The sequence below is a fragment of the Mizuhopecten yessoensis genome, unplaced genomic scaffold (genome assembly GCF_002113885.1).
Source record: "Mizuhopecten yessoensis strain PY_sf001 unplaced genomic scaffold, ASM211388v2 scaffold7521, whole genome shotgun sequence".
NCBI classification, from domain to species: Eukaryota; Metazoa; Mollusca; class Bivalvia; order Pectinida; family Pectinidae; genus Mizuhopecten; species Mizuhopecten yessoensis.
Window position 1 is genome coordinate 757,268 of NW_018407089.1, and position 19,559 is coordinate 776,826.

Genomic DNA, 19,559 nt, shown 5'->3' on the forward strand with positions numbered 1-19,559 from the left:
GTTAGTATTATAAATATGAAAGTGTACACTCCTGGACATATCTTGTAAATTGATCTAATTATATAAAGAAAACAAATCGCTCAGAATGCTTTCATTAACATTGACATTTATTATAATTGAAATCTGAATGTAAACCTGTTGATTTCATGTACTAACTCATTCACCCCTACATTTTAGAATGAACTTGCCTAGTCTTTGATTTGGTTAGGTTCAAATGTGACTTTAGGGGTGAATGGCCATGGGTTAACAATATGAATATTGCACTTTTATTACACAACATTGACATGTACAGCACATACAACATAAATTTGTAAAGCAAGCTGGAAGCTTAGACGAAAGAATACACAAATACTTATATCATAATACATGTACATCAACATGACAGGTTCGGAATTTATGAGATAGTTTTCATCGTTTTCATCAATGGATCATGAAGGGTCAAAATGCTTGTCAAATTGACATGTTTTGATTTTAATAATTAATTATAATGTATACTGTGTAACAATATGACTACATTGTATATTGTATAATGGTAGTGTTCAACCTATATATATACTATGATGTAACTAGAGTGATCTCCCTTGGTTGGCTCTGATACCCCGTGTATAGTTGTGTGGCACCCCTATCTGAATAAAAGATGGAGCACAGAACACATGTTGTCGTTCCTCTCTCAGACCAATCAGTTCTACCATAACATAGAGGTAACATTACATACTGTAGGCATTAGGTATATAAAGCACCTTTAGCATATAGTTCAACGCCATATATTTATCATATTTTTACTCTTGGAATATTGGGAATTGTACATTTGATAAAAACGTATCTTCAGTAAAGATATACAAAATGTTATTCTACGTGAAAAGATATCTCTATTATTGTCAAATCAGTACAACGTTTTCTACTCTGTGTAGATTTTATTTTATTTATATATATTTCATTCAATATTTGTATAACTACAAGTCAATACTAGAATTATGCATTCTTGAATGTAATTTCAAACTTCGTTTGGCTGCGAACTTGTTCCCACAAATATCACAGTTGAATGGTTTCTCTCCGCTGTGTTTCCATAAATGTTCCTGAAGACTCCATTTCATATTGAACTCCTTACCACACAGATCACAGGCATATGGCTTTTCTCCCGTGTGTATTCGTATATGTCGCTGTAAACTTTGTCGTATTCGGAACTCTTCATTGCAAACATCACATTTATATGGTTTCTCGCCAGTGTGTATTCTAGTGTGCCTTTGCAAGCTTTGTTTCACTCGGAAAACTTCCCCGCAATAGTCACACTTGAACGATTTCTCCCCCGTGTGAATTTTCATGTGTTCCTGTAGACTCCATTTGACCTTGAACTCATTGCCACACAACTTACACTTGTATGGCCTCTCCCCCGTATGTTTGATTGTGTGCACATGTAACCGTTCCTTCACCCGAAATAACTCGCCACAAACATCACATTTGAACGGTTTTTCACCTGTGTGTATTTTCATGTGTTCATGTTTGTTCCACTTGAGTGCAAAATCCTTACCACAAATGTCACACTTGAATGGTTTTTCGCCGGTGTGTATTTGTGTGTGTCTCTGCAAGCTCAAATTCACCCGGAATTTTTCTCCGCACATTTTACATTCAAAGGGCCTTTCACCTGTATGTATTCTTGTATGAACCTGTATGGCTTGTCTGACTTTAAATTCCTTCCCGCAAAACAGACACATGAATCGTCTTTCTCCGGGAGGAACTCCTTGATGTGTGTGTATAGGCGGGTCTGCTTTGCTATCAATCTCCTCACCACAGATACTGCACTGAGATGAACCCTCGTCTGAAACACGAGTCCATGTGTCGTTCTGAACAGCTGTATCGCCTGCATCGCCATCGGTTACAACAGTAGACGACAGATCTTCTTCCTCATGGTCAGATCTTGATGAGTTAAGATTGGCAGTTTCTGCATCATCATATTCTCTGTTCAGCTCCTCAGACTTTTCTACGCCTTCTTGCATCTATAATATATAAATAATAGAACATTATGTAATCCAAATATTTAAGAACGCCTTCTTGTATTCATAACTCAAAAATAGTACAACATTCTGTAATCTAAATTTTGAATTACATTCTTCTTCACATCAAAACCGCACAGTATCAGACCTAGGGTTCGACACTAGCACTGGTATGATCAGAATGTATTTTTCTAGAAAGGCTCCAAATAAGGGAAATATGAGTGGGGGAAACTTGAGTGGATGAGGGCGACATGATATTTTATTACCCCATCACAAGACCAGTGTCATCCAATCAGACACACTGTTTTAAAGATGAGGTATTATAAAATAAATGTAAATAGTGTGAGATTTTCCGGAAGCCGACATCCCCAGCATAAATTAGAATAGGAAGCAATTCATGATTGACTATAGAGAGGAAGGACCTCATGTATCATTTAATCTCAAGCCAAGTCTTTGTAAAGTATAAAGGTTGACCCAAGTTTTAGGGGGCCGTAGTGGCCAAATGGTTAAGGCGTCTGACATTCTGCTACCACTAGCCCTCCACCACTGGGTCGCTGGTTTGACGGGGGGCAGTCGCCAGGAACTGGCCGTAGGTCGGTGGTTTTTCTCCGGAACCCCGTCTTTCCTCCACCACCAAAACCTGGCACTTCCTTAAATGACCATAGCTGTTTATAGGACTTAAAACACAATCAAACCCAAGTTTTATCAGAAACTAGTAATATTTGATTACTGGGCGAATCATACAGCTGAATCAGTGGACAAAGCAGAGTGCAATATGGTAATTAATTCAAGGCTGCTAGTGATCAAACTCAACCCTTTGTTTATTTACATACTTCCCATATTTCAACAAAATACAATGAAATCTAAAATTTGTGATCTTGCAGCAACCAAAGTGTAAACAGACCAAGAGTTGGATGCTCCTATTATCATAATATGTCCTGTCAAAATTTTCACACGAAATACCAAAGTGTATCTGCTGGTGTTGTGATTCTGACAGGACCAAATACCAGGACAATTGTGTATTACAGGACTAACTACCAGACTGAATGCTAGAAAATAAGCAAACTAGGTACCAGTCCAGATATAAGAACTCTTAATGGACTAGATATAAAAAGTCTAACTAGACTAGAAATTAGATTTATAACTGGACTAGATATAAGAACTCTTACAGGACTAGATATAAAACCTCTTATCGGTGTTAGAACTCTTGCCAGAATAGATATAAGAACTCTCACCGCACTAGATACATGTATAAGAACTCTCACCGGACTAGAAATAAGAACTCTTACCAGACTAGATGTTGAATCACTTACCAGACAAGACATTATCTCTCACCAGATGAGATGTTAGAACTCTACTGGACTAGAATTTAGAACTCTTACCAGAATAGATGTTATAACCCATACAGGACTTGACATAGAACTCTTATCAGACTAGATATAAGAACTCTTACCAGACTAGATGAAACTGCCAATTCATTTTCGGTCCTGGGAAGCTGCATCAATTTCTTAACCGACGGAAGGTCGGACACCAATGACAGATCAAAAGTGTTAGGTTCAATCTTCACAGAATCGGTGATGTTCTGTCCGCTGTAAACAACTGCAGTGTCTTTATGTTCGTCTGATTCTGTAGCAGCTGAAATATTTGTACATGAACATTTATATTGACTGAATCCACCATCAAGCTAAATTTGGTTTAAAAAGTTTTTTTTTATGAGAATTAAAATTGACATAATTTCACCATAATAACTGTTGAAAAGCTGCAGGAACCATACTGTAGCTTCTAGGCCTGATTGTTCTCCGATGATAGGGGAAATGATGAAACGATTGAGCCTATGTACAGAAGTGCAAAGTATAGCTGTAGGACCTGTAGCTCGTAGGCCCAATAGTTTTTTTATTTTTAATTTTTTTATTATCAGAAAACAATTTGGTCTAGATGCTACGGTTCCCTTATTAGCTATACTTTGCACCACTATTCCGTCTTTGCGTATTGCAGAGTTATCTTCTCTTGTGAGCAGGTATTGATTTTTACGTCATTTGTATGTTAGAGTAACGTCATCAATCTTCGAGAAAACGACGTGATTTTCTCACACAAACCAATGACGTAACAATCAATACCTGCTCACAAGAGAAGTTAATTCTGCAATACGCAAAGACGGAATACATGCACATGAATCTATCCTGTAAAAGCCCTTGCCTGATAATAACAAAAGTTCTGGGTTAATTTTCTGGGTTGATTTCTGAACCAAGAAAATGTTTTGATGATGTTGGTGCCAGTGACCGAATTCGATAAAAGTATGTACAGTTCTCTGTTAATTCTGAACCTGATTGCAATTTCTTACAATATAGGTCAATTTTGAAAATCATGTCACAGTGACCTTATTTGGTCAAACAACTGTACAAAGTTGATTTCTGAACCTGAAGACAATTTAGGTATAATTTTATAAAAGGTACATAGGTCACACCTCCCATTTGGTCAATCAACGACTCTTGTTTAAATTTTGTACCCGATGTAACAAATTCTCATAATGCAAGTCACATTTCTATCCAGGCCAACAAGAGTTAACACTACACAGGTAAATAAAACAAGTTTCATAACTGTTGTAAACTTGATATCAAAGTTTATCACATAGAGGTGTAATTCTGCCAAAAAAAAATCAATTTAGTATATCCTGTATTACACTTTAACAACAATGTGCACATTTGCAGTACTTAGACAAATAAAATAAATAAATAAATATACAACATTTTTTTAGATTAGATGAACAATGTTGCAGTTAAAACAATACATTAATAGGTTGTACTGCATGCTTACCTTTTCCAACAGGCACAACCTCTGTGGCCGGTCTTGTCTCCTCCGCATCCTTTAGTGACATATTGAGAATAGACTCCAAATCAAACGATAGAATTCTCAGTGTGGTGGTTGAGTTGCTTTGACTGTTGTCTACCCGGTCATACTAGGCTGATAAACTCCATGTTTTTACTATGGCTGAGGACTGTAATAATAAATATATGTAAAAGGTATGAGAATGGTATGAGTGCAGTGTTTTTGGAACGCAGATCTATATCAGAGTGATTTTGTTGTTGAAATAACACACTTTTTGAGTACCTGTACTAATTATACGTCCCAGCCTAAAAATTCCTAGGGTTACAATCACTTACGTTCTCTGCACCCTTGGTATTTGTCATTGTTTGTCGCAATAATAGCTCTCAAGAGCTAATGTTCCTTGTTTAACTGTATGCGACATTAAATACATTTTCTTGATCTGATGGCCAGCTATTAGCTAGCCATTTCATGAGTTTCAGGTCCATGATAAAAAAAACAGACCAAATGCTAGACTGATACATGTCCTTTCAGAATTACAAAGGAGGAACACCCCACTTTAAAGCCAGTAAAATTTACCGTTATGCTGCAGCACAATTCTTTTTGAAAGAAAAAGGCCTGCAGGTCTGATATACATGTAGGTTGAGGGCCAATCTGAGGTCTGATATGAAAACAGCCATGTAATAATATTTTTATCATATTCATTTTACTAATGATTTTTTTCCATTGAAACATTAACATTAAAACAAATATTGAGCTTTATGTCATTCCGAGTTTTCCTCTTCGTGTTGCCGTTTTTCATGCTGTCGACATAACTACCGGTGTCCTCCCTTTCGATGTTAACAATCCTTGCCTCTTCCAACCTTTGGTCAGTTTCTTTGTCGATAACTTCATCTAATATATAATATGGGCCTAGATAATCCAACAGCACAAATTACACCCTAACTACTGAAAACTCAATTAATTTTGATGATATGAAGAGGAAGTGTACTGTAGTTGTCTATTGCAAGAAACGTATAAAATACTTTTTCCGGAATATCGGTGATGATTTTAGAAATATTTTAAGAAAAAATAGTTTTGAAACAACAAAATAAAGCTAATAATGTCATAGTAAAATGTCACATAAATATCAATGATAAATTAAAATGTATCTACCTAAAAGTCGACGGATAAACGGAATGTTCTGGGCCTAGCTTGGCTCTCCCGGACTGTAATTGGAATCACCTATCTGGGTAACTGAAACGCTTAAAAAGGTTAAAAAGCAACGGGCTGGCGAAGGCTGTTTGGAGGCCAACATGACTGGGTACCTGTCCGTTTGTCAACATTCAATGTTAAACCGCTCACTCCTGGTTTTGACAGACACGTTTAGTCCTCGGATATGTAGAGCACACTTACCTGTTTCAACCAACACTTGTCATTCCACAAATTTATTTTCAACGACTCCCCAAAATCGTCAGAAGTCTGACTTTGGACTGAGGAAAAACTTCACATATTGTAGGCGCAATGGCCCTGGGATATGTTCTTCGTCAAAATATAATATCGCGCATCAATCTGTGAGATTTTTCTCTGAATTCGAAAATGACGACAAGAAAAAGCCGGTCACCTTTTCTACTCCTAAGAATCGTATTCATGGTGGAAAGTACACTGAAGAAAATATATTAATGCCAGAAACGTTCCCAATGTATGTTTTCCCAAATTTTACCAGTCTTGTTCATAATTTACTTTCCCAACTGATTGTTAGAAAAGTAGAAAAGGAACTGTCGATACCACATTTCCTGGATGCAGCGAAGAAGGTAATCGCATCACTAGGGCTGCAAACCATACAATAAATTAACATGACGATACGTTATTCCAACAGTGTTGGAGGTTTACACGGCGAGGTACTTATGACAGGCAGTCGGTAAAATCATATTCGATAGAAAAAAGGCCGACCAGACGCCTCTTGTGTAATAGGAGTAGACTATACATATACATATCACCTACTCCTATAACATAACAGGCTGTAGGTCAACCTTTTTTTCTATTGGGTATGATTTTGCCAACTGTCAAGTGGCGCCTGTCAAAAGTATTTCGCTGTGTAAACCTCTAACACTGTTGGAGTAACATATCACCATATCATGATACATATAGTAACAGAAGAAGCAAAGAGAAAGATATGTTGCAAATTATTAATGGCAATATTACAAATGGAGTCTATAGACTTGGTTCAAAATGGGCATGAAGTTTCATGCAATTCACGTCTTTTGATGTGCATGCCGAGCTGAAGCAGTCACTTGGAACCAATATGAGTAGACGAAATTATGTTTGAGAAACAACAAAATCCTGAAAATATTGTGGGTTCATTGTAACCTGAAAAATATTGTGCATCGTACTGTATTCAAAGTATCCCAATATATTGTTGCAACCGACAATGTTTAAAGTTTACGGTACAGGTTGGAATATCCTTTTTTAATCCTAGTCATTTTGATACCCGGTTGTTATGGTTTTTTAAGATACAATGTTTCAGTACTTTCATTTAGAAGAGGGAAATGCTAAATACTATTAAAATTTAAATTCAATAACACACAGGATAAAAAAAATCAAAGTGCAGAGATAAAACAAAGTCCAAGTGTCAGAATTCTTAAAAAAAAATTCAAACAAAAACTCTGGAAACCCTTTAAAAGGTACTGAAACATCTCCATACTGAAAGGCGTGAAACCCCATCCTGTTTACCGTTCTCGGCTACATTAATTAACAAACCAGCTGTTGAATGAATTTGATATTTCATATTTGTGTACATCATTTATTTCTGATGACATGTAGAACAACAAATTCTAAATCCCTGATAAGGCTGTAAATGACCCTTCAAGCCTCTTTTCCTTTATTTATTACTTATTTTCCTTTCTTTTTCAGGCGGTACTTGTGGTTGCCAATTTGCTGTCCACAGGGAATGTTGATGAAGTAGAAAGTTTAACAACATCCGAGGTAACTCAGGTTTTGTTTTGATCTCTCCCGATTCTGTCACTGTGCCCCTGAACTCATAGACCTAATTTTAACCCTTCCTGTTTTTAAAAGGTTACACTAAGGAAGACCCATGTATTGATGTTACAGAGGCTTCAGTATTTCACTAGAGCTTTGTTCATGTTTTTCCATTTAGTTCAGTTATAATCTGTGAAAAGCATACTATATTTATTTCTCCCATTTCCCTGTGAGTAAGATAGAGCTATCCAGGGTAAGAGAGGGGTGTAGGAAGTTTCTATCTTGCACCCCATTTCACGTGACGTGATGTCACAATGGCTCAACCATGACGTGACGTCACAAATTTGCAACTCGCCGATGCCGCTATGGGGAAAAGGTGACGTGATGAAATTAAAACCTTTTACTATATATTTACCGTACACGTTAGAAAGATGTGATTATTTTTTCTGTGCAGACATTGTTTGCAAATATGGGATATGCTTAATCTGGCTGGCTGATTTGTTTTCGTCTAAAAAGCTCAGGGGAAAAAATGATATTTACAAAATGGTGGCAGTCCAAACGCATTTTTATGGTTTCTGGGCTTATTCTGGTGGTTGGAATGAGAGAAAAATACTCTTTCAAAGGTGTAGGATAGGGATATTCCACCCTCAGGACTTTCAAATTTGGCAAAAGCCTCGGGTGGAATGTCCCTATCCTAAGCTCCCCTGGGCATAAAATAGCGAAGCTTTTGTTGATCTCTGATATTTACTGATTCAGAATGGGATAATACTGCTTTCAGAATGAGGCAAGATAAAATTTATTTAAAGTCGACTAGTCGAGGGATACTAATAAAACATAAACTCTAATGAGATTAAGACCGACATAACAATTGGGGAGATTGGGCAAATTCGGCCCATTTTTATTAAAGTCCGTTCTGGGAAGTATGGCAGCACGTCCGTTTTTGAAAATTATTTAATTTTCCCTGTCGGATGATCAGATGGCCAAATGAGCCCCGCAATGGGATAAGTTCGGACAGGCATTCGGGTAAGTTCTGCCCCATTAGAATATACAACGTCAGATTTTACCGCCAATTTTACAACTTTTTATGTGTTACATGGGCTGAACTTGACACAGTATTATTGGCCGAAACTGTCCGGGCCCAAATTGATATTTCAATAAATTCTTATTGTACAGCAATATGGTAGTGAGTGCTTGGCTTTGCTTTTATGTATATCATTTGAAGCTGTCGGTGTGTTACACGTTTGACCGTAAAAATAAAATTTCCATTTACAGAAAGTTCGCATAACTAGAAGCGAGATCATGATTTTCTCTCTACCCTCTCAAAAGTAATTTTCTCCTGTTTAGTAATTTTACATTAGAGTTTTCCTCACCATTTTTGCATGTGAATGCCCAGGCAACTAAACTGCTAAGATCTTTAAAGTTATAAATATTAGATTCGAAACAAAAATATCAGGGGTGGCCGAGCTTGCCCCGGTCTCCCATATGTAGATTTTTTTGTATTGTTGATGATTGCTAAAAATGTATTCACAATATAATTTTTGCACCAATGACGCCATTTTCAAAGCTAAAGTCGATATTTGTTCTTGTGCATAACATATATGATTGGTTGGGTGGCGCAGTGGATAGCACGCTCGTCTTCACCAAGATGGCCGGATTCAATCCCGGTTACCTGCCCTACCACACGGGTTTTCTTCGGATACTCCTGCTTCCTGTACCACATTAAGAACTAAATCCTCTGTGTGCTTCCGTCAGGTCACAAATAGAATTATTGAAATAAGAAGGGGATAAAACAGGTAATTGCTATAGAAAAAAGTGCATATTACATATTTGACGATAAGTCTATAAAAGTAAATGTATAGAGATGTTAGTTATAAAAAAATATTAAGAAAAAACAACATTGTAATACTTTGATGTAACTGAGATTGTCGTTATATCGATATTTAAAATTCCTGTTCCATCCTGAAACAACGGATTGTATTTCAGATTATGTAACTGTCACTGAGGTTTGACAGGTAATGATGCCAAATAAAATTAAACAGTTTCTGTCTGTAACTAGTTGTAAATTGGCATGCATTGTAAAAAAATAATATGTTGCTGAAAAAGGGCGTTGAACTCAGGTTCGTTGTCTGGACAATTATTGTCGATTTCGACATAAATGAATCATCCATTGTTTCTTTTATGAGTGGTGATGCATACATAAATTATGTAAAGACTATAACCAGACTTTCAAAAATGTTAATTATTTCGTTCATATTCTCAACAAATGGAAATCAAAAGCAGATGAAATTTTAGACGATGAAAAATAAATGTACACATTGACCTATTGGTTGAATGCGGCTCTTTTTGAAAATATCTCCCGGTAGAAATATTAACAGAACCTGGTTGATGACAAAAAAAAGGATCTTCAGAAAACAACCACGTTTTTACTTTTTGTGCCTGTGGCAAAAACTGAAATAAAAAAGACATGAAGCACCTACAAAGATGTTAATCCAACGGCCATCAATTCCAAGATTTTCCGGTTATTTTTCATCCTTCTGGAAATAACCGATGAAGGCCGATGGAGTGTGATGTGCTTGTGACGTCATAGTACGATAATCTCTGAACGACGTTTCATGTCTACTATAGTATCAAAATTTATGTGATAGATTGTTTTCACTCTGAATGTATATTAGTTTTTATCTAAATAAACAAGTAATACAACATGGGTATTGTTTCCACTATATGAAGATGTTCATGTATGGGTTGAAACACAATTTTCTTTGCTTCAAGGATACACTTCTGGTTTCCCCACTGGACGTCTACTTCCGGACGAAAAAAATTAAAGGCAAGGTGTAGCAAGGGGAAGCAACTCTGTTTACGCAAGCATGTGTTACCATTAAAGAGCTTCAAGGCGCCCGAGAGCTACGCTCTTATAATATTACATTAATGTGTTGTCCAGAATTTTAGCAGACACAAGTTCTAGCATATAATGTTTTTTTCACAGATTATTGCATTGATTAATTGGTGCACTCGAAAGATATGCAATAAAAAAGCTATATGTAGTGTGATTTCACTGGGGATAGAATCAGCGATCCGTAGGTTCCCAGACGATGCTCTGCCACTGAGCTAAAGGAAAATTCCCTCTAGCGCGAAGCTAGAATTTGAAGGCAACCGTAATCCTATGTACCTGCAGTCCTAATTTAATTAGCGCAATTGTAAAACCAATGTAGTTAATTTAACCTATTACATGTTCAGCATTTAGGGAAATCACAACAACTGGTTCACCAATTGTCAGTATAATGTGACAGGATGGAATGCTATGCTGGGTGTCTTTGACATGGTATTTCAGTCAAATAACACTCGGAAACTGGCATCAGATATCTGCTAGAGACATTAACACCAGTATACCTTCCCTCCAGCACACACAAGCATGTAGACATACATTACACAGTACACACACATACATTACACCACACATACATACGTACATTACACCATGCACACAAACATAACACATACATTACAACATGCACACAAACATAACACATACATTACGACATGCACACATGCATACCACACCATGTACACATGTAGTTCACACCATGCACATATACATTACACACCATGTACACAAACAATACACACCATACAATCATATAGCACACACCATGCACACATACATAACACACCATGCACACATACAATACACACTATGTACACATACAAAACACACCATACAATCATACAGCACACACCATGCACACATACAGTACACACCATGTACACATACAGTTCACACCATGCACACATGCATCACACAGTACACCATGCACACATGCATCACACAGTACACCATGCACACATACAGTACACATGGTGCACACATACATTACACCATGCACACATACATAACACACCATACAATCATACAGCACAAACCATGCACACATACACAACACACCATACACCCAAACAGTACACACCATGTTCACATACAGTACACGCCATGGTTCACACAGACATTACACCATGCACACCTATAGTACACACAATGCACACATACATTACACCATGCACACATACATAACACACCATACAATCATACAGCACAAGCCATGCACACATACACAACACCCCATACACACAAACAGTACACCCCATGTTCACATACAGTACACGCCATGGTGCACACATACATTACACCATGCACACATACAGTACACATGGTGCACACATACATGACACCATGCACACATATAGTACACACCATGCACACATACAGTACACACCATGCACACATATAGTACACACCATGTACACATATAGCACACATACATTACACCATGCACACATACATAACACCATGTACACATGCAGTACACACCATCACACATACATTACACCATGTACACATGCAGTATACACATGGAAGCATGTCCTAACATTAGCACCTAGGATTTTAATCTCTATTAAACAAAACAAAATTGAAGGAGATTAATGAATTGTCCTTTGCTGATACTCTTTAATTCGGTGTTTGTGTGGGCTGTAAATAAAAATGTGAAACAATTTTACAATCAGATTGTTGTTTCAGGCCTTCAAACAAATCAAGAAAAACTATGAGAAGATTCCAGCAACTCACCTGGAACAGCTGGCGCTGGAGGAGGACATGATCCATACGCCCGTACGACACATCCATAGAGTACAAATAAAACCACAAGGTATGGTTCCAAACAGCCCAAATACATTAAAAACAAGGGTACCGCAAATGCAGAACATAATACGCCTGTCATTTATTGAATGAGCAGTTGTCCGTATGGTTGTACATAAAGGGCCATAACTCCATAAATTACTGTTCAACAATGAGGGTTATCAAACTTGTCTGAGCTATTATGGCAATGAACCTTCCTACAAAGTTTGAAGTTAATCCGTTGAAAACTATGTGCTCGATATCGACTGGACACTGTTCGAGCTCGTCCCGCCCACTCACATGATAACATAATACGTCCCGACATTTGAAGGAAATATACAAAAATCAAGAAAATAATTGACCTTTTAGTATGAGTCGTTTATATTACATGATTTTTTACCAATAAATACTGTGAAGCTTCTTGTTCATAATGAGCAACGAATAATTTTGTAGTATTTTATCTAAATTTAAAGTTCAAGTCTATTCTATATAAGAAGGTATAAAGCCCTAGTGCTGTGTTGTACATGTGAATCTATAAAGAAGAAGAGAAGAAACATTTTGATCGTGATTTTTCTTTAAACTTTTATCATATAAGGGTAGCAAACTTTCATATTGAAGATTTATATTAATAAAAAAAATCCATTTTCACACATGAAATCTCTGTCATGCTTGGCTTTTTTTCTTTATCCGACAATATAGCAAAGAGTTTTATATGAAATATAATATGAATTAAAATTTCCTTTTTCACATAAAGAATCTCTGCCAAAGGAATACATTCCTCATACCTGTTGATTACATAGCAGTCAAACCTCCCTCATTAGAAAGGTGACTCCCTCGTTTTCACCAAAATTTACCAATCTCCCTCGAAACTCCCTCGACCAAGTCCAAACTCACACAAATTCAAAATCTATATTCTGTGGTCAAATGATCTCCTTGTTACTGCAGGGTGTGTGTAATGATCATAACAGGTGTGTCTGACTCAAGTTAATGTTTTTTGGAGTTATTTTGATATATAAAGCAGGCATATTAATTGAGCAAAGCATGCACGGGTTCAGTTGTGTTTCACACACTTTGTCCCTCATTGGAAATGTGGAATGAGGGAGATCTATATTCCTGATTGAAGGTTTCAGAGGCTGACACCTATGTGTTTGTAAAGCTATAGTATCATGTAGGCAGTAATAACCACTGTGCTACCTGTATGGCATGGTACTGTAAAGTATGGTAAAATGGACCAGTTTTTAGCTCACCTGGCACGAAATGCAAAGTGAGCTTATGCTGTGGTGCGGCGTCTGTCGTCTAGCGTCAATATTTTACTTTAAACGACTCCTCTTAATAACCGAAAGGCCTAGGGTGTCGATATTTGGCAAGAAGCAAACTGGGATGAAGGGCTACAAAGTTTGTTAAAATTAATCACCTTCACCCGTTTTCAAGGTCACAGGGGTCAAATATGTTAAAAACTTTAAACATCTTCTTCTCGATAACCAGACTGCCCACGGAGATGATATTTTGCCAGTAGCATGCTTGGGTGAAGGGCTACCACGTTTGTTCAAATGAATGACCTTCAGTTATATTCAAGGTCACGGGGTCAATCACCTAAAAAAACCTTTAAACAACTTCTTCTCAATAACCAAAATGCCCAGGGTGATGATATTTGGCCAGTAGCATGCTGAGGTGAAAGGCTACAAAGTTTGTTCAAATGAATGACCTTCACCCATATTCAAGGTCACAGGGGTCAAATATGTTAAAAACTTTTACAACTTCTTCTCAATAACCAAAATGCCAAGGGTGATAATATTTGGCCAGTAGCATGCTGAGATGAAGGGCTACAAAGTTTGTTCAAATGAATAACCTTCACCCATATTCAAGGTCACAGGGGTCAAATATGTTAAAAACTTTAAAACAACTTCTTCTGAATAACCAGAATGCCCAGGGTGATGATATTTAGTCAGTAGCATACTAGGATCAAGGGCTACCAAGTTTGTTTAAATGTATGACCTTGAATCATATTCAAGGTCACAAGGAGCAAATATGTTCAAAATATTTAAACAGCTTGTTCTGGATAACCAAAAGGCTCAGGATGTTGATATTTAGTCAGTAGCATGCTAGGATCAAAGACTTCTATGTTTTTAAAGTGAATGACTTTGACTTATATTCAAAGTCACAGGGGTCAAATTTGTTTAAAATCTTTAAACGACCTCTTCTGAATAACTATGGGTCCCAGGATGTTGATACTTTGCAAGTTGCATCCTGAGATGAAAGGCTATAATATTTGTTCAACATAATGACTTTGTTCGACTTTTAATCACAGGGGTGAAATGTTTAAAAAAAAGTTAACAGGATCTTTTGAATGAATTTTAATCATAAATACTGATATTTTTCCTGTAGCTTTATTTTAGATCACTTTTAAGGTTACAAGTGTGACATTTATACCAGGTGAGCGATGCAGGCCCATTGTGTCTCTTGTTATTAATATACTGTAGAATCATTTATTTTCGTGGGGTTAAAATACCTGGTTTTCATATACAAGCCTGTTTCAGGGACATTATATTTCGCTGATTTCTGATTTTCACCTATCTATATCATACCAAATTTATGTTTTTGTGGGGATTTAATTTCGTGGATTTGTGTTCTCCACGAAATAACGAAAATTAATGTCCCACGAAAATTGATGATTTTACAGTATTATACAATACATGGAAGGGATAACACCATTTCTCCCAGTATCCTATTAAATTCTATTAAATATCATTCCAAAAACTATGTAATAAATGTATCTGTTTATTTTCTTTCCAGCAACCTCGGATACTTCTGAGCAAGAGAAAACGAAATTGGAGATCCTGTTGGTGTTAGAAGGATACCAGGGTAAAACTGCGGAAGAAAAACCTTCAATATTCATAAATATGGCTAATAGGAAACGAATTGCCTGCACCGTAAGGTAATTATAAAATAGTTTGATGTACTTGTCTCTGTTGACATACACAGCACGGCAAACTTGATTATTGTGTGCTGTTTCAGTTTGTGCTGTTCATTAGATATAAACTTTATTGATTTTACAACAATTATGAAACAATTTACCAGGTATTTCAAATTAAATTAATAACTGTTGTTGGCCCGGATCAAAGTGTGTGTGTGTGGTTTTCTATGTGTGAGGAAACAGAAGACCCAATACCTTTTGACGTCCGATCAGGTAATCAAGTCCCCTCAGTGAAGGGAGAGAGCTTATCCACTGCACCATCTGACCACCCTTATAAGGTTTGTGCTTGTGCGCGTTACAAACAAACAAGGTGACACAAAGCTCCAGATTAAACGTTCGATCTAACAGGGTCACTAAATAAACAAGTGAATGAGCGTGCAGTTGTTAAGTGTGTATAACTTGTTTCATGATTGTTGTAAAATAAATAAAGTTTATATTTAAAGACATTAAACCCTTTCACCTCTATGTTACTTAAGTAGACTCTACTATGCATTGATTTTGAGGAATCCATTATGGTCTGCAGGGTTGAAACGAATAAATGGATTTGGCAAATCAATATGAAAAATGTTTTCAGTTTTTTTCAGATCCATCTGTGCATTATGTGTATTTATGCCGGTGAAAATGTAGAAAATTCCGGGATTTGCTATGTTGCACTCCACTTTGCCTGTGTCTCAGAACTTGCAGAAAATCTTGCCAACCGGCACATGCCATAATTGCAGGTGCTTTTATGGGACACAATCAAGTTAACACCTGTTTGTGTCCATGCTTAAATCAAAGTGAAAAATAAAACACATGCTTGTTTTAGGCTTTTCTTTAAGATAAATCAACCAATAAGAATTAAAATAATTAAAAATCTGTATATATAGTTGTCCCACATGACATGTATCTGTACTGTTGTATCATTGATTTTGTGATGTAGTTGTCTCCCTTGTCATGTATCCAATCTGTGTATAGGATTATGATCATTAAGTTGTCTCCCTTGGCATGTTTCCAATCTGTGTATTAGGATTATGATCATTAAGTTGCCTCCCTTGTCATGTTTCCAATCTGTGTATTAGGACTATGATCATTAAGTTGTCTCCCTTGTCCTGTTTCCAATCTGGGTATCAGGATTATGATCATTAAGTTGTCTCCCTTGTCCTGTTTCCAATCTGGGTATCAGGATTATGATCATTAAGTTGTCTCCCTTGTCCTGTTTCCAATCTGTGTATTAGGATTATGATCATTAAGTTGCCTCCCTTGTAATGTATCCAATCTGTGTATTAGGATTATGATCATTGAGTTGTCTCCCTTGTCATGTTTCCAATCTGAGTATTAGGATTATGATCATTAAGTTGTCTCGCTTGTCATGTTTCCAATCTGTGTATTAGGACTATGATCATTAAGTTGTCTCCCTTGTCACGTTTCCAATCTGTGTATTAGGATTATGATCATTAAGTTGTCTCCCTTATCAAGTATCCAATTTGTGTATTAGGATTATGATGATTAAGTTGTCTCCCTTGTCAAGTATCCATTCTGTGTGTTAGGACTATGATGATTAAGTTGTCTCCATTGTCAAGTATCCAATCTGTGTGTTAGGATTATGATGATTAAGTTGTCTCCCTTGTCAAGTATCCAATCTGTGTATTAGGATTAAGATCATTTAGTTGTCTCCCTTGTCAAGTATCCAATCTGTGTATTAGGATTATGATGATTAAGTTGTCTCCCTTGTCAAGTATCCTTGTGATGTACTCATAACCCTTATCAAGTTTTTTCCAGACAGTGTTGGATCATCACACGCAATACACAGTTGTCTAATATGAGTTTAAGTCATTTATATTGAGTGTTAGTAATGTTCTTGGCAATATTTTCATATTTTAATTGGACTAAGTTAAATTTGAGGTTCAAGTTTTTGCGCAAGTTTTGTTGGGTAGTGTTGGACCACCACCATCAATAGGCTGTTGTCTATTATAAGGTTGAAGTATTTGTATTGAGTGTAAGCAATGTGTTGAACCATATTTTCATATTTTAGCGTCCAAAAACAGCTTTATTACACTTTGTTAATTTCTTAACAATCACTTCACATAGATGTTTCTACACATTTAACAGTCCTTGAAATATCCTGGTGGTAAGTGAGGTGGCAAATAAAATGACAGGCACTATATCAACGTTTTACTATACATGTGTTTCTATTGATAGTTGCAGTATTATAATAACATACATTGGCGAGCTATGCTGTTCTCCGACAGCTCTTGTTTTGATATAGTTATCTCCCTTTTCAGACTTTTCTAGACTGTTGTATCATTGTGATGTAGTTGTCTCCCTTGTCAAGTATGCACATTATGGTAGGATTGTGATTGACTTGCTTTCCTTTTTAATAGGTTTTTGTTGTGGCATCTCTGTGTGTTATATTATTGACATGTAACTGCTATATTTGTGTAGAATTGTAATGAGCTTCCATCTTTTCTCTGCGTCTCTTGACAACAAGTAGTGGCACCATCGTTTTGTATGCATTCCCTTTGACTGATCAAAACCTGATCAAAACCCATCACTGTTTTGTTGTGTTTGTAATAGAATCTGTTTTATATGTCAAGTCTTGAATGTAGTGTTTGTGTGATAATTTACAGGTTCGAGAAGGAGTACTTCAAAGTTGGTGAAGGATGGGACTGTTCTGCTGCTTGGAAGATTTCTGGAATTTCCTACCTAATACAGGACACGGTTGATGAAAAACGTGAAAACTTTTTCATCTAATTTTTAATTACTGATCTGACAATGTGGATATTTTTGGATATTTGTTTACAAGGTAGTTACATTTCAAACATGTCAAGGAAGTTAAATACACCATCTACCTGCAGACTTAGGCGCTATATCTTGTCACATTAATAAAAGCACTGATTATGCCCTTCGCATATATCTCCAGTTTTAGTTTAAGGAATTCAGTGACATCTTGTTGTGAATTTTGATTAAAGTCTCAAAAGTTATTCGAAATATGTATACAACTGTAGTATTTGAACAAATTTTGATCTAAAATAACCAGAAGAATCTTCAAATACTGCTGGTGATCCTAGTGTAAAGAGTTACAGACATCTTAACCCTTTCACCCCTATGTAACTTTAGTAGACTCTACCACGCATTGATCTGGATGAGTCCATTATAGTCTGCAGTGGTGAAAGAGTTAAGGGAAGCAATTAAACCATAATGTGGCTATCAATAGGAAAGCAGTCTCATTTAACTCTTTCACACCTATGTAACTTTAGTAAACTCTTCCATGCATTGATCTGGATGAGTCCATTATGGTCTACAGTGGTGAAAGGGTTATGATTAACTGGTTATTTTCTTCTTTCAGGTAATGACAAGTCTTCACTATTGCAGTTTCAGAATTGTTGGAATCAGAAGTTTAATACATTTTTGCAGTTTTACCTCAACCACTAGCCCTCCCAGTCCGCTGAATAGAATCTTGTCTAGTGATCTCTCTAAGGACAGGTGCTGTTGTCATTTTGTCTCCTCTGACAGAGGTGTTCTTTTGTGTCCTACTTTTGGCAGTAACCAGAGAGCAAGACAGATGCATCAATCAGCCATTTGTTTTCTTTAATAACACTGAACACAAGCTAATATCACCATGTAGTGAACCAAAATTACTATACAAAAGTAGGTATGGTACCTCAAGTGAACCAAAGTGGTAAACACTACAAACCTGAGTTTTTATTTAGTTTTATATGTTTTTTTCTTCTTTTGGAACGGACAAGTTCCTGTGCTCTCAATTGTTTCTTGTTTAGTGACCTCTCTTAGGACAGGTGATGTATTTATCCTTTTGTCTCCTTGACAGGTGTTCTTTAATAGATATTTCTTGAGAAAAATGGTTAGTGTATCCATTTACAGGTGATCTCTTGTGATGGGTTATCTCCCTTGAGAGATGATATCCCATAATATTTGGTCAAAGTGTAGTACCAATTAATCTGTTTTAACTCATTCACCCCTGAAGACACATTTGAACTTTTCCCATTCAAAGGATGGAATAGTTCATTATGGAGTTTTAGGGGTGAAAGATATAATGGAGTTATGTCGTTTGTGCATGAAAATTGATTAATCCCTCCTTGTATATCATAATAGGTCATACTTTGAATGATTTTAGCTTTTACATTGAATAGATTAAAAATACTTTTGAAAA

At 36.5% G+C, this 19,559-nt stretch overlaps 2 protein-coding genes across 6 annotated transcripts; one reads left to right on the forward strand and one right to left on the reverse strand.

The window, feature by feature from the left end:
* Positions 1-90: 90 nt before the first annotated feature.
* On the reverse strand, positions 91-5,807 carry LOC110453849 (zinc finger protein 664-like). 3 transcript variants are annotated; one of them, XM_021503025.1, is made up of 4 exons: positions 5,634-5,807; positions 4,806-4,986; positions 3,445-3,626; positions 91-1,994 (listed from the first exon to the last, which is right to left on the reverse strand). In XM_021503025.1, exons 2-4 carry the CDS (start codon positions 4,864-4,866, stop codon positions 954-956), a joined length of 1,284 nt encoding a protein of 427 aa, XP_021358700.1. In that variant the 5' UTR covers positions 4,867-4,986; positions 5,634-5,807; the 3' UTR covers positions 91-953. The 3 variants fall into 3 exon arrangements, with proteins under 3 accessions (XP_021358700.1, XP_021358699.1, XP_021358698.1); XM_021503024.1 differs by having other exon boundaries at positions 5,394-5,807; XM_021503023.1 differs by having other exon boundaries at positions 4,806-5,807.
* A 249-nt stretch (positions 5,808-6,056) lies between these two features.
* On the forward strand, positions 6,057-19,559 carry LOC110453848. 3 transcript variants are annotated; one of them, XR_002463313.1, is made up of 6 exons: positions 6,057-6,607; positions 7,707-7,778; positions 12,343-12,469; positions 15,232-15,373; positions 18,019-18,194; positions 18,738-19,559. XR_002463313.1 is itself a non-coding variant. In XM_021503020.1 (5 exons), the coding sequence occupies exons 1-5, from the start codon at positions 6,110-6,112 to the stop codon at positions 18,140-18,142; spliced, it is 963 nt and encodes a 320-aa protein (XP_021358695.1). In that variant the 5' UTR covers positions 6,057-6,109; the 3' UTR covers positions 18,143-19,559. The 3 variants fall into 3 exon arrangements, 2 of the variants coding, with proteins under 2 accessions (XP_021358695.1, XP_021358696.1); XM_021503020.1 differs by having other exon boundaries at positions 18,019-19,559; XM_021503021.1 differs by having other exon boundaries at positions 15,235-15,373; positions 18,019-19,559.

Excerpts from the sequence above, each read along its gene's own strand:
- LOC110453848 (XM_021503020.1), top strand. The coding sequence starts at position 6,110 with ATGACTGGGTACCTGTCCGTTTGTCAACATTCAATGTTAAACCGCTCA. Across the intron at positions 6,608-7,706 it reads TCCTGGATGCAGCGAAGAAG|GCGGTACTTGTGGTTGCCAA; the intron begins GTAATCGCATCA and ends TTTCTTTTTCAG. Across the intron at positions 7,779-12,342 it reads AAAGTTTAACAACATCCGAG|GCCTTCAAACAAATCAAGAA; the intron begins GTAACTCAGGTT and ends TTGTTGTTTCAG.
- LOC110453849 (XM_021503025.1), bottom strand. The coding sequence starts at position 4,866 with ATGTCACTAAAGGATGCGGAGGAGACAAGACCGGCCACAGAGGTTGTG. Across the intron at positions 3,627-4,805 it reads GGTTGTGCCTGTTGGAAAAG|CTGCTACAGAATCAGACGAA; the intron begins GTAAGCATGCAG and ends CAAATATTTCAG. Across the intron at positions 1,995-3,444 it reads TGGCAGTTTCATCTAGTCTG|ATGCAAGAAGGCGTAGAAAA; the intron begins GTAAGAGTTCTT and ends TATATATTATAG.